At 42.7% G+C, this 12,838-nt stretch overlaps 1 protein-coding gene across 2 annotated transcripts; it reads left to right on the top strand.

Moving 5' to 3' along the window:
• Window positions 1–1,371: 1,371 nt before the first annotated feature.
• Window positions 1,372–11,760, top strand: LOC111969414 (prolyl 3-hydroxylase OGFOD1). Of its 2 annotated transcripts, XM_023995559.2 has the most exons (13): window positions 1,373–1,586; window positions 6,245–6,390; window positions 6,520–6,566; window positions 6,894–6,994; window positions 7,230–7,346; window positions 7,426–7,517; window positions 7,627–7,755; window positions 7,875–7,988; window positions 8,068–8,147; window positions 8,266–8,498; window positions 11,000–11,128; window positions 11,316–11,374; window positions 11,459–11,760. In XM_023995559.2, exons 1-13 carry the CDS (start codon window positions 1,427–1,429, stop codon window positions 11,618–11,620), a joined length of 1,569 nt encoding a protein of 522 aa, XP_023851327.1. In that variant the 5' UTR covers window positions 1,373–1,426; the 3' UTR covers window positions 11,621–11,760. The 2 variants fall into 2 exon arrangements, with proteins under 2 accessions (XP_023851328.1, XP_023851327.1); XM_023995560.2 differs by lacking the exon at window positions 7,627–7,755 and having other exon boundaries at window positions 1,372–1,586.
• The last annotated feature ends 1,078 nt before the right edge of the window (window positions 11,761–12,838 follow it).

The following is a 12,838-nucleotide window of genomic DNA, read 5'->3' as shown; positions in this document are numbered from 1 at the left end:
TTTGTGGCAATGACAAAGGTCAAACGTTTTCTGTAAGTCTTCACAAGGTTTTCACACACTGTTGCTGGTATTTTGGCCCATTCCTCCATGCAGATCTCCTCTAGAGCAGTGATGTTTTGGGCTGTTGCTGGGCAACACAGACTTTCAACTCCCTCCAAAGATTTTCTTATGGGGTAGGGTATATAACAAAGTATTGAGAAACTTTTGTTATTGACCAAATACTTATTTTCCACCATAACTTGCAAATAAATTCATTAAAAATCCTACACTGTGATTTTCTGGATTTTTTTTCCTAATTTTGTCTGTCATAGTTGAAGTGTACCTATGATGAAAATTACAGGCCTCTCTCATCTTTTTAAGTGGGAGAACTTGCACAATTGGTGGCTGACTAAATACTTTTTTGCCCCACTGTATGTGTTCGAATGAGTGTATAAAGGGTGTGTGTGTGAGCTCAGGTATGCTGTATATTCATATTTATTTCCTGTAGGTTCAACTTTATCTACAACTAAATGGTGTGAGAATGGGCACAGTGGCTAGCTGTCTCTGTGAGTGCAGCCAATTATGGGTGAAATGAAGACATGAAGGTGAAGTAAAACAATGTGGGGCAATCCAAATAAGGCTACTCACCTCTGGCTTCCCGGTAAGGCTGAACAAAAAACCCACCACCTCAAGAGAAGGGACTGTAAATGTGCTGTTTACAATGATGGAAGAAAATACACTGTCAGACTTTTTGTTTGGATCTGAAAAAATTCAGTAATTTCTTACATGATAAAACTGCAACCCAGTGTCTCAAGAATCTGATTTTATGCTCTTGCAGCAGAATACATTTGTTTGATTAAAGAAACAACAGCATTGAGTTTCCTGTTGTGTTTTAACCTGTATTACTGTCATGCTATTTCATTTTCTTTAAAATAAATAAATGATTATTTTCATTTAGACATTGTCTCTTATAACAAGTGTGTTGATGACCTCTTGGTTTTGATGTGTTGTTTTCACTATATATGCTATCTCTTTGTGATGTCATTTGGAAACAATGTCAACTTTCACTGCTATGTTGACATAAGGAAGTAGATGCCTGCAAATGCTTTACTTTTTAACTCTGACAAAGGAGATGCTAGTTCTAGGTCCCAAGAAACAAAGAGATCTGCTGTCGGATCTGACAATGAATATCAATGGTTGCGCAGTCATCTCAAATAAAACGGAAGGACCTCAGCGTTACTCTGGACCCTGATCTCTTTCTATGAACAAGTCAAAATGTGTCCCACCGACCCCCTCGATTTTAAAGCATTGCGAAGAAGAGTCGTTTGTGAGCCGGCTTTTTTAAATGTAATGAACCAAATGAACCGGCTCACCGAAAAGACTCGGAACCACTAACGTCCTGCTGCGTTGTTATGACGCAATTGAACCGCGACTCATTTATACAAAAATGAATTGTAAACGACAGCGAGATGATGGCGAGAATGCCGAGAAAGGAAAGAAGAGAAAGAAACGCGAAGAGAGAGTAAAACTTTCTCCACTACTCGAGGACGAAGATGTGAAGAAGGGAGTGAAGGAAGCATGGTCGCATCGAGCGCAGTACTCTCATGGTCAGATACCTGCTAGCTATCTTAGCTACATGTGTTTACACCGAGCACATGCTTTGGCTAGTCTTGTTACATATATGGTTATTTTAATTGATAAGCTATCAGTCTCCCTACATTGTTACATATATGGTTATTTTAATTGATACGCTATCAGTCTCCCTACATATCAATATTGTCAGTCATGTGCAAAGCTTTAGTCACAACTTTGCTTTCATGACCACTGATTTGAAAACACTAAAATATGTGGATCAAACTATCTACCTCAACCATTATCACGTCTTATATTAGTCTTATACATCATCCAACGAAATGCTTACTTGAAGGTTCATTCTCGACAATGCAACAATACAATAAAAATCATATTACGAACATAAAGTAAATGACACCGTAGAAAATAACTTTTTTAGCTTAGGTATAATACAGGAAGGCACAATTTATAGCTAATATTTTCACGTGTATTGGGGAGGGCGGCAGTGTATAAACTAAGCAGTGTAATAAGAGTCTGGTAGCAGCAGTTGTGATATGTGTGTAGCATTCGCAAAGTATTCTGACCCCTTCACTTTTTCCACATTTGTTACGTTGCAGCCTTATTCTAAAATTGATTGTGTTTTTTCTCGTCAATCTACACACAATACCCCATAATAACAAAGCAAAAACATAATTTTTATAACTTTTTCTAATGTATTAAAAATAAGAAACTGAAATCACATCTAAATAAGTATTCATACTTGTTACTCAGTACTTTGTTCAAGCACCTTTGGCAGCAATTACAGCCTTGAGTTTTCTTGATTATAACACTACAAGCTTGGCACACGTCTATTTGGGGAGTTTCTCCCATTCTTCTCTGCATATCAAGCTCTGTCAGGTTGGATGGAAAGCGTTGCTGCATAGCTATTTTCAGGTCTCTCCAGAGATGTTCAAGTCCGGACTCTGGCTGGGCCACTCAAGGACATTCAGAGACTTGTCCCAAAGCCACTGCTGCGTTGTCTTGGCTGTGTGCTTAGGGCCGTTGTCCTGTTGGAAGTCAGGTTCTGAGCGCTCTGGAGCAGGTTTTCATCAAGGATCTCTCTGTACTTAGCTCCATTCATCTTACCCTCAATCCTGACTAGTCTCCCAGTCACTGCTGCTATAAAACATCCCCACAGCATGATGCTGCCACCATAATGATTCACCGTGATTCACCGTGATTATTATTTGACCATGCTTGTCACTTATGAACATTTTTGAACATCTTGGCATAGTTCTGTTATAATCTCCACCCGGCACAGCCAGAAGAGGACTGGCCACCCCTCATAGCCTGGTTCCTCTCTAGGTTTCTTCCTAGGTTTTGGCCTTTCTAGGGAGTTTTTCCTAGCCACCGTGCTTCTACACCTGCATTACTAGCTGTTTGGGGTTTTAGGCTGGGTGTCTGTACAGCACTTCGAGATATTAGCTGATGTACGAAGGGCTATATAAAATAAAATTGATTGATTGAAAAATAAAATTGAAAATTGATTGATTGACCGTAGGGATGGTGCCAGGTTTCCTCCAGAAGTGACGCTTGGCATTCAGGCCAAATAGTTAAATCTTGGTTGGTTTCATCTTGGTTTCATCTTGTTTCTCATAGTCTGAGAGTCCTTTAGGTACAGAGAACCATCAGGTTCTTGGTCACCTCCCTGACCAAGGCCATTCTCCCCCGATTGCTCAGTTTGGCTGGACGGCCAACTTTAGGAAGAGTCTTGGTGGTTCCAAACTTATTCCATTTAAGAATGATGGAGGCCACTGTGTTCTTGGGGACCTTCAATGCAGCAGAATTTTTTTGGTACCCTTCCTCAGATCTGTTTTTTATTTAACCTTTATTTGACTAAGCAAGTCAGTTAAGAACAAATTCTTATTTTACAAAAACAGCCTACCGGGGAACAGTGGGTTAACTGCCTTGTTCAGGGGCAGAACAACAGATTTTTACATTGTCAGCTCGGGGATTCGATCCAGAAACCTTTCGGTTACTGGCCCAACACTCTAATCACTAAGCTACCTGCTGCCCCTGTGCCTTGACACGATCCTGTCTCAAAGCTCTACGGACAATTCCTTATACCTCATGGCTTGGTTTTTGCTCTGACATGTACTGTCAACTGTGGGACCTTATATAGACCGGTGTGTGCCTTTCCAAATCATGTCCAATCAATTGAATTTACCACAGGTGGACTCCAATGAAGTTGTAGAATTTCTCAAGGATGATCAATGGAGACAGGTTGCACCTGAACTCAATTTCGAGTCTCATAGCAAAGGGTCTGAATACTTATGTAAATAAGGCATTAATGTTTTGTTTTTTTTAATTAGCAAAAATGTCTAAACCTGTTTTCGCTTTTAAAAAAATAACAATTTAGAATAAGGCTGTAACGTAACAAAATGTGGAAAAAGTCGAGGGGTCTGAATACTGTATCTGTGTATGTCTGTGTGGGTCTGTGCATGAGTGAGCACATGTGTGCTAAGATGCAGAGAATCAGAACAGGTTGTCAGTCCAGTTCAAGTGTTCAGCAGTCAGATGGCTTGTAGAAAGGAACTGCCACTGAGCCTGTTTGTATCAGACCTCATGCGCCGATACCTTCTCCTTGTGGCTGGGGTGTGTGGGGTCCTTTATGATGTCGTGTGCCTTCCTCGGGCACCATTTCGAGTAGATGTCCTGGATGGATGGTAGCACAGTCCCAGTGATGTACTAGGCCATCTTCACCACCCGCTGGAGGGTCTTGCATTAGTGCACGGAGCGATTCCCATACTAGGCCGTGATGAAACTGGTCAGGGCGCTCTTGATGGTGCAGCGGTAGTATTTGGAGGCATGCCGGATTTCTTCAGCCGCCTTAGGAAATAGAGACGCTGTTGCACCCTCTTGACAAGAGTGGTGGTGTTGTGGATCCATGACATGTCCTCTGTGACGTGGATGCTGAGGAACTTTAAACTAGTGACTCTCTCTACTGCAGTCCTGTTGTTGTGGATCAGGGCTTGTTCCCTCCTCTGCTTCCTGAAGTCAATAATTTTGGGCTCCCGAGTGGCGCAGCGGTCTAAGGCACTGCATCAGTGCAAGAGGCGTCACTAGTACCTGGTTCAAATCCAGGCTGTATCACATCCAGCCGTGAATGGGAGTCCCCATAGAGCAGTGCACAATTGGCCCAGCGTTGTCAGGATTTGGCCGGAGTAGGCCGTCATTGTAAATAAGATTTTTTTTCTTAACTTACTTGCCTAGTTAAATAAAGGTTCAATTATTTATTTTTTTTACTCTTTGTTTTGCTTACATTAAGGGAGAGGTTGTTGTCATGACACCACAATCCCAATTCACATACCTCCTCCCCATAGGCTGACTCGTCATTGTATGTTATCAGGCCTACAACCGTGGTGATGGAGTTGGTGTTGTGCAAAGCCACGCAATCCTGGGTGAACAGGGGGTGCAGCAGAGAACCGAGGGCACATCCCTGTGGGGCCCCTGTGTTACGAGTCAGTGTGGAGGAGGTGTTGTTGCCAATCCTCACAGCCTGTGGTCTGCCCGTCAGGAGGTCCAGGATCCAGTTGCAGAGGGTGGTGTCCAGACCCAGGGCTCTGAGTTTGGTGTCGAGCTTGGAGGGAACAATAGTGTTGAATACTGAACCGTAATCAATGAACAGTATTCTCACATTGGTGTTCCTCTTGTCCAGATGTGTTACGGCCGTGTGCATAGCGATGGAAATGGATTTGTATCTATTGTAACGGTAGGCAAATTGGAGTGGGTCCAGTCTGCCTGGCATGCTGGCCTTGGTGTGGGCCAGCCTCGGGGCATGACACCTTGTTTTTTTGGGCCACTGGGACGATGGTGGTCTCCTTAAAACAGGTGGGGACTACAGCCTGGGACAGGTTGAAGATGTCCGAAAAGACATCTGCCAGCTGGTCAGCACACCCTCTGAGGACGCAGCCAGGGATGCCATCTGGGCCGGCGGCTTTGTGAGTATTCACTTTTTTGAGTGTTTTCCTCAAGTCAGCCTTGAAAAGCGAAAGCACCTGGTTGTCCGGAGCAGTGAGTCTTCCTGGATGGCTCTTTATTGTCTGCCTCGAAGCAAGCATTCAATGTGTTAAGGTCGTCTGGGAGTGAGGCTTTGGTGGGCAGCGCACAGCTGGATTTGCCTTTGTAGTCTGTCAGTCAGTAGTCCTTGCCACATGCGACGTGAGTCTGAGTTGTCGAACATCAATTTAAGTTTGCGTCTGTATTGTCTTTTCGCGTCCCTAATCCATTTGCGGAGCTCGTACCTGCTTGCCTTGTACACATTGCGCACCACCGATTCATATGGGTTTGTTCTGCTGACATTGAGTGCTGCAGTACGGGCTCTCAGCATTGTAGGAAAGGAAAATAGATGAGAGGAAACTGTTTGTATTGTGAGCACTGTATTGTTGAGCATGACATGACACATATATGGCACCCAAAGAGAAGTCACAAAAGGGTGTCACAAAAAAATATGTTTTTGGAGTATTGAGAAGGGTTACCACCTTCCTATGTGCTGTTAGAATGGGTTAGAACCTCAAATGCAAATGATCCAGAGGTAACAACTGACTCTAAGACATACATTAGTTAATGTTAAATTTATTCACATAATTAGTGTTAAAACTTTTTTTATATTGGTAGACCAGTCGTTGAGTGTTCCTCTGGTGTTCCTCTTAAGGGGGCCTGGAACTGGACTGCCACCCTTTCCCTCACTGCATCATCAGGAACTTCATCCAGAGTGACAGCTTTACAGAGAACCTACAGAGGGAGCTTCTAGACCTCAACTTCCATGAGAAGTCCAACGACCTGTACAAATTTAATCAGGTGAAAAAGGAAAACTGATAGGAATACAGATTTGAAATGGGTTGCTTCTTGTTCCTAATGTTTCTTTACTCTGCTTTTTGGAGTTATGACATTGGGAGTTATGATACTCATTGACAATTTCTCTTACAGTCAGACGACCTGAAAAAGAGAAAAGAGCCTCACATCACAGGCTTGAGGTAATTTGTATGTGTGTGTGTGAGAGCAATTTAGGGAGGTAGAGAGAACATGTTTGCTTTGTGTGTGTAGCAGACGGGGATCTGTAACTCATTCCTCAGCCTGAAATGTCTCCACTTGCGCGTGCTTCCACAAATGTCTCCATTTGGACGACTGAGTAAGACGCTTCAGGATGGTGGTCACATGTGTTTGTGAGGCAGAGGTCCTGAGTTCAAGCCTTGGTATGTGCTGAATCAAGGAAAGTGTTACTCGCTAAGCAAGCTGTGTGATGTTTTTCACATGTGCATGCTCTCAGTTAGGCTGTTTTTGAGCTTTGTGTGTGATTTCAGGGCAGCACTATTTGGGCGGTTTCGATCCTGGCTAGGGGAAGTGTTGGGGGTAGAACTGGAGCCCACAGTGGATGTTTCCTGTGCCAAGTACCAATACACTGGTGAGTCACATGTTTTTACCTCTACTCTTCAAAAAAACTATGAGCAAGCCTTAATATTAGCATGCTCCTCCTAGAAAAGAGCAGAAGCACTGAGCTATCCCCCCAAGATATCCTGTTCTACCCACTGCATAGTTAGTCTATATGGACATGCATATTTCTGGAATTAATTATGAAATATACATTATCTATCTGTTTCATATCTCTATCTATGCCCTCTCTATCTCTCTGTCGGTAGATGTTCTGTTGTGTCATGATGATGAGTTGGAGGGGAGGCGTGTTGCCTTTATCCTCTACCTTGTCCCTCCATGGGAGAGCAGCGATGGAGGAACCCTGGATCTCTTCAGCACAGATGGTAAGTATTGGTCTGTGGGTGTGTGCATTGGCATGAGTTAAACATGTGTGTTTTAATCTATAATCTACTTTGTGCATAGATCACTTCCAGCCCCATAGTGTGGTGAAGTCTCTGGTGCCCAGCTGGAACACTCTGGTTCTCTTTGAGGTTTCACCCGTTTCCTTCCACCAGGTAGTTCTTCCTATACCACCGGGTAACAACCACACACTTCACACCTCTCACCTGTCCAGGTAGCAGTAGTGCAATCTACGGATGGCTGTCTCTCTGTGTGTTTGTCTAGGTTGCAGAGGTGTTGTCAGAGGATAAGTGTCGTCTCTCTCTGAGTGGCTGGTTTCACGGGCCGTCTTTGGAGCGACCCCCTCGTCACATCGAGCCCCCCTTCCCAAGGAGCCCCCACCTTCCCAGAGATGTGTGTGTTTGTTCTGAAAGAGAGAACTCACAGCCATAGAGCAATGATGTGGTCACATGAGATAAATACATGTGTGTGTGCATTTTACCTGAGTGTGTATTTTGTGTGTCTGTTCACAGGAGACACTGCTGCTAGAGTGGCTGAATCCACTGTATCTGGATGTTGACTACCAGTCACAGGTTCAGCAAGAGTTTGAGGACAGCTCTGAGATCCAGCTCAAGAATTTCCTCAAAGTAACCCCATTACTCAACCTCTTAATTTCTCCATCTCTCCTGCTGCCTCTCTCCTGGTTGACAGTGTCTCTCTCTACAGGAGGAGAAGTTTAAGGAGGTGAGTGAAGCACTGCGATCGACTGATGTCCAGTGGACCAAGCAAGGTCCTCCCAACAGGAGGTGAGCCTGTCGAGTAATTTGTTTGTGTGAGTGAGAGAGAGAGATATCCCTAAGATGTTATGATGACTGTAAATGTATATGATGTGTGTCAATATTTTTGTATATGTGCATTGTGCAGATGTTATGAAGTGGCTTCGTTAGTGTCCTTCCCCCAGTGTGTGAGTGCATGCTGGGAGCTGCTGTGCTCGGAGGCTTTCTTCCTGCTTCTGTCCAACTTCACTGGCCTGAGACTGCACTACCTCAGCCCTAGTGACGAAGACGAGGAGGAAGAGAAGGACCAAGAATATGAGGAAGAGAGAGAAGCCACAGGGTCATCTGGGGACACACCATCAGCTAATAAGAATAACAAAGGTGTGTTGCTTGTTTGTGTATGTACACTACCGGTCAAAAGTTTTAGAACACCTACTCATTCAAGGGTTTTTCTTTATTTTTACTATTTTTTACATTGTGGAATAATAGTGAAGACATCAACACTATGAAATAACACATATGGAATCATGTAGTAACTAAAAAAGTCTTAAACAAATCAAAATATATTTTATATTTGAGATTCTTCAAATAGCCATCCTTTGCCTTGATGACAGCTATGCACACTCTTGGAATTTGCTCAACCAGCTTCACCTGGAATGCTTTTCCAACAGTCTTGAAGAAGTTTCCACATATGCTGAGCACTTGTTGGCTGCTTTTCCTTCATTCTGCGGTCCAACTCATCCCAAACCATCTCAATTTGGTTGAGGTCGAGGGATTGTGGAGACCAGGTCATCTGATGCAGCACTCCATCACTCCTTCTTGGTAAAATAGCCCATACGCAGCCTGGAGGTGTGTTGGGTCATTGTCCTGTTGAAAAACAAATGATAGTCCCACTAAGCCCAATGGCGTATCACTGCGGAATGCTGTGGTAGCCATGCTGGTTAAGTGTGCCTTGAATTGTAAATAAATCACAGACAATGTCACCAGCAAAGCACCCGACACCATAACATCTCCTCCTCCATGCTTTACGGTGGGAAATACACATGCGGAGATCATCCGTTCACCCACACCGCATCTCACAAAGACACGGCGGTTGGAACCAAAAATCTCCAATTTGTACTCCAGACCAATGGACAAGTTTCCACCGGTCTAATGTCCATTGCTCGTGTTTCTTGGCCCAAGCAAGTCTCTTATTGGTGTCATTTAGTAGTGGTTTCTTTGCAGCAATTCGACCATGAAGGCCTGATTCATGCAGTCTCCTCTAAACAGTTGATGTTGAGATGTGTCTGTTACTTGAACTGTGTGAAGCATTTATTTGGGCTGCAATTTCTGAGGCTGGTAACTCTAATGAACGTATCCTCTGCAGCAGAGGTAACTCTGGGTCTTCCATTCCTGTGGCGGTCCTCATGATAGCCAGGACTTGGTATTTTACCAAATAGGGCTATCTTCTGTATAACCCCCTACCTTGTCACAACACAACCTCAAACGTATTAAGAAGGAAAGAAATTCCACAAATTAACTTTTAAGAAGGCTCACCTGTTAATTGAAATGCATTCCATGTGACTACCCCATGAGGCGGTTCAGAGAATGCCAAGAGTGTACAAAGCTGTCATCAAGGCAAAGGGTGGCTATTTGAAGAATCTCAAATATAAAATATATTTTGATTTGTTTAAAAACTTCTTACGGCTGAAATCCCGTTAACGGGATCGATTTGACAACAGCCAGTGAAAGTGCAGGGCGCCAAATTCAAACAACAGAAATCTCATATTTAAAATTCCTCAAACATACAAGTATTATACACCATTTTAAAGATAAACTTGTTGTTAATCCCACCAAAGTGTCCGATTTAAAAAGGCTTTACGACGAAAGCATACCATGCGATTATGTTAGGTCAGTGCCTAGTCACAAAAAGTCACAAAAAGTAGAAATAGAGATAAAATTAATCACTAACCTTTGATGATCTTCATCAGATGGAACTCATAGAACTTCATGTTACACAATACATGTATGTTTTGTTCGATAAAGTTCATATTTATATCAAAAAATCTCAGTTTACATTGGCGCGTTATGTTCAGTAATGTTTTGCTTTCAAGACATCCAGTGATTTTGCAGAGAGCCACATCAATTTACAAAAATACTCATCATAAATGTTGATGAAAATACAAGTGTTATGCATGGAATTAAATATATACTTCTCCTTAATGCAACCGCTGTGTCAGATTTCAAAAAAGCTTTACAGCGAAAGCACACCATGGAATAATCTGAGTACAGCGCTCAGCCACCAAAACAAGCCATACAGATACCCGCCATGTTGTGGAGTCAACAGAAGTCAGAAATAGCATTATAAATATTTACTTACCTTTGATGATCTTCATCGGAATCCCAGTTCCACAATAAATGTTTGTTTTGTTCGATAAAGTCCATCATTTATGTTCAAATACCTCCTTTTTGTTTGTGCGTTTAGTTCACAAATCCAAATTCACAAGGCGCAGGCACTTAGTCCAGACGAAAAGTCTACCCTAATATGCATATCTTAGCTTCTGGGCCTGAGTAGCAGGCAGTTTACTCTAGGCGCGCTTTTCATCCGAACATGAAAAAAGCGCCCCCAGCCATAAGAGGTTAACAGTTTTTTTGGTTACCACATGATTCCATATGTGTTATTTCATAGTTTTGATGTCTTCCCTATTATTCTACAATGTAGAAAATTGTAAAAATAAAGAAAAACCTTTTGAATGAGTAGGTGTTCTAAAACTTTTGACTGGTAGTGTGTGTGTTGACCCCTGTGTGATCTGTGTGTTTGTGAGCCTTGACCTTTCTGTACCTCCTCAGGGCTGAATATGCCTTTGTAAGTATGTGTTGACCCCTCTGTGTGTATCCTCAAGAGCCGAGCACACCGTTGTGTGTTGGAGAGCTGCGTCGCTGGGCTCATGGGAGCTACACACTACTGCACGATGGAGACGCATCGAAAGCGGAGTACGCCCTTGACCTACTGCTGCCCCTGAGCTGTCCTGGTCAGTCACACACACGCTTAATCACACACACTCGCTTAATCAGACACTCATGCCTAAGCACGCACACACAGACACACAATGTAGGTTAGAATCATAGTTTTGGGAACTATTTTCAAAATTGTAAGTGCGAATGTTATCATACACAATATCAACTCTAAAGTGTGATAACTGTCTTTTTATTTTTCAGACTGGCAGACTGAGTTTGGGGGCTTCACCTCTTACGTTGCTAATGAAGAGGATGAGGAGGTGAGTGATGTCACTGTTCAAATGGCAACTGATCAACTAGATTCCTGTGGTTGTCATTTCTTATCGGTGTCCTCCTGTCCGCAGCTCCTGATGGTGTATCCAGAGGAGAACTCCCTGGCTCTTGTCTACAGGGACAAAGAGACTCTCAAATTTGTCAAACATATAAATCACAGAAGCTCCACCCTACCTATTGGTGATTCTTGTAGGAGAGCAGTTTATGACTTCTCTTTTGTGTATTATGAATGAGTTTTTATGTGTATGTGTTGAGGTGTATGTGTTTGTAATATAACATCACTGTGAGGGGTGGTCGGTCTACTCTAAAGCCCCATGATGTCATGTGGTCTTCATTAAAGTGAACAGGCAGGGATACCCTGTTACCATGGTTACCTTGTTTCGGTCGGCAGCCAGGCAGCCACGGAGTAACACAGATTTTTTTAAATTGTCTACAGTGACAGCATTTGGTAGTATTTTGTGTTCATTATCTTGTGTCATTATTGTGGTCCTGTATGGCTGAGTTGGTAGAGCATGGCGTCAGCAACGCCAGGGTTGTGGGTTTGTTTCCCGGGGCTACCCAGACGTAAAATATATGTACACATGACTGCAAGTCGCGTTGGATAAAAGCATCTGCTAAATGGAATATAATATTTAAAAAGTAAACTCCAGAGCAGTGATTGAACATTAGAGAACCAAATCCACACACACCCGCACTACCACCACTCCGATGTTAAATTCTTCACTTGGATATCAAACTGAATAACAAATGAGTAATAATAACTAAATGTTTGGCAGACCTATGATTTCACTAATCGTTAAAAAATAAAAAAAAAGGGCCCAGAGGGCCCATCCCCTCTTAGTTTTTGTTACATTTACATATGACTCATATTTTACATACATGGCACTTTTTTTACGCAGTAGTTACATAGCAAAATATTGTTATTTTAAATACATTGCATAGTACTTAAACACATCGGTATACATTATATAGTTTTTAGTCACCTTAGTGGAAATATTGAAACAATTGTTGCAATCTGACTTAAATTTCGACAAAGGATGGAGCTACATTTACATTTACATTTAAGTCATTTAGCTGACGCTCTTATCCAGAGCGACTTACAAATTGGAAAGTTCATACATATTCATCCTGGTCCCCCCGTGGGGAATGAACCCACAACCCTGGCGTTGCAAGCGCCATGCTCTACCAACTGAGCCACACGGGACCGAGCTACATACTGTAGTTATTGATTGTTACACCAGATATTGTGATTTAACCAGAGGCTTACAGGTTAGGTACTGTTTGGTGTAGCACAACTTTAACATGGCGACACTATCTTCGTTCTCGATTCGGACAAACGTATCTTCTAAAATGTCTGTGTACAATTGCAAGTGGTGCGAAAATGCTCCATTATTAAAATAAATGTTTTGCTCCATTAAGTAATCTAACGATGTGTACGCCGCCATCGTGTC

This window comes from Salvelinus sp. IW2-2015, linkage group LG10, assembly GCF_002910315.2.
Source record: "Salvelinus sp. IW2-2015 linkage group LG10, ASM291031v2, whole genome shotgun sequence".
NCBI lineage: Eukaryota > Metazoa > Chordata > Actinopteri > Salmoniformes > Salmonidae > Salvelinus > Salvelinus sp. IW2-2015.
Note: the sequence above shows the minus strand (reverse complement) of the source record. Positions and strands in the feature narration are given on the sequence as shown.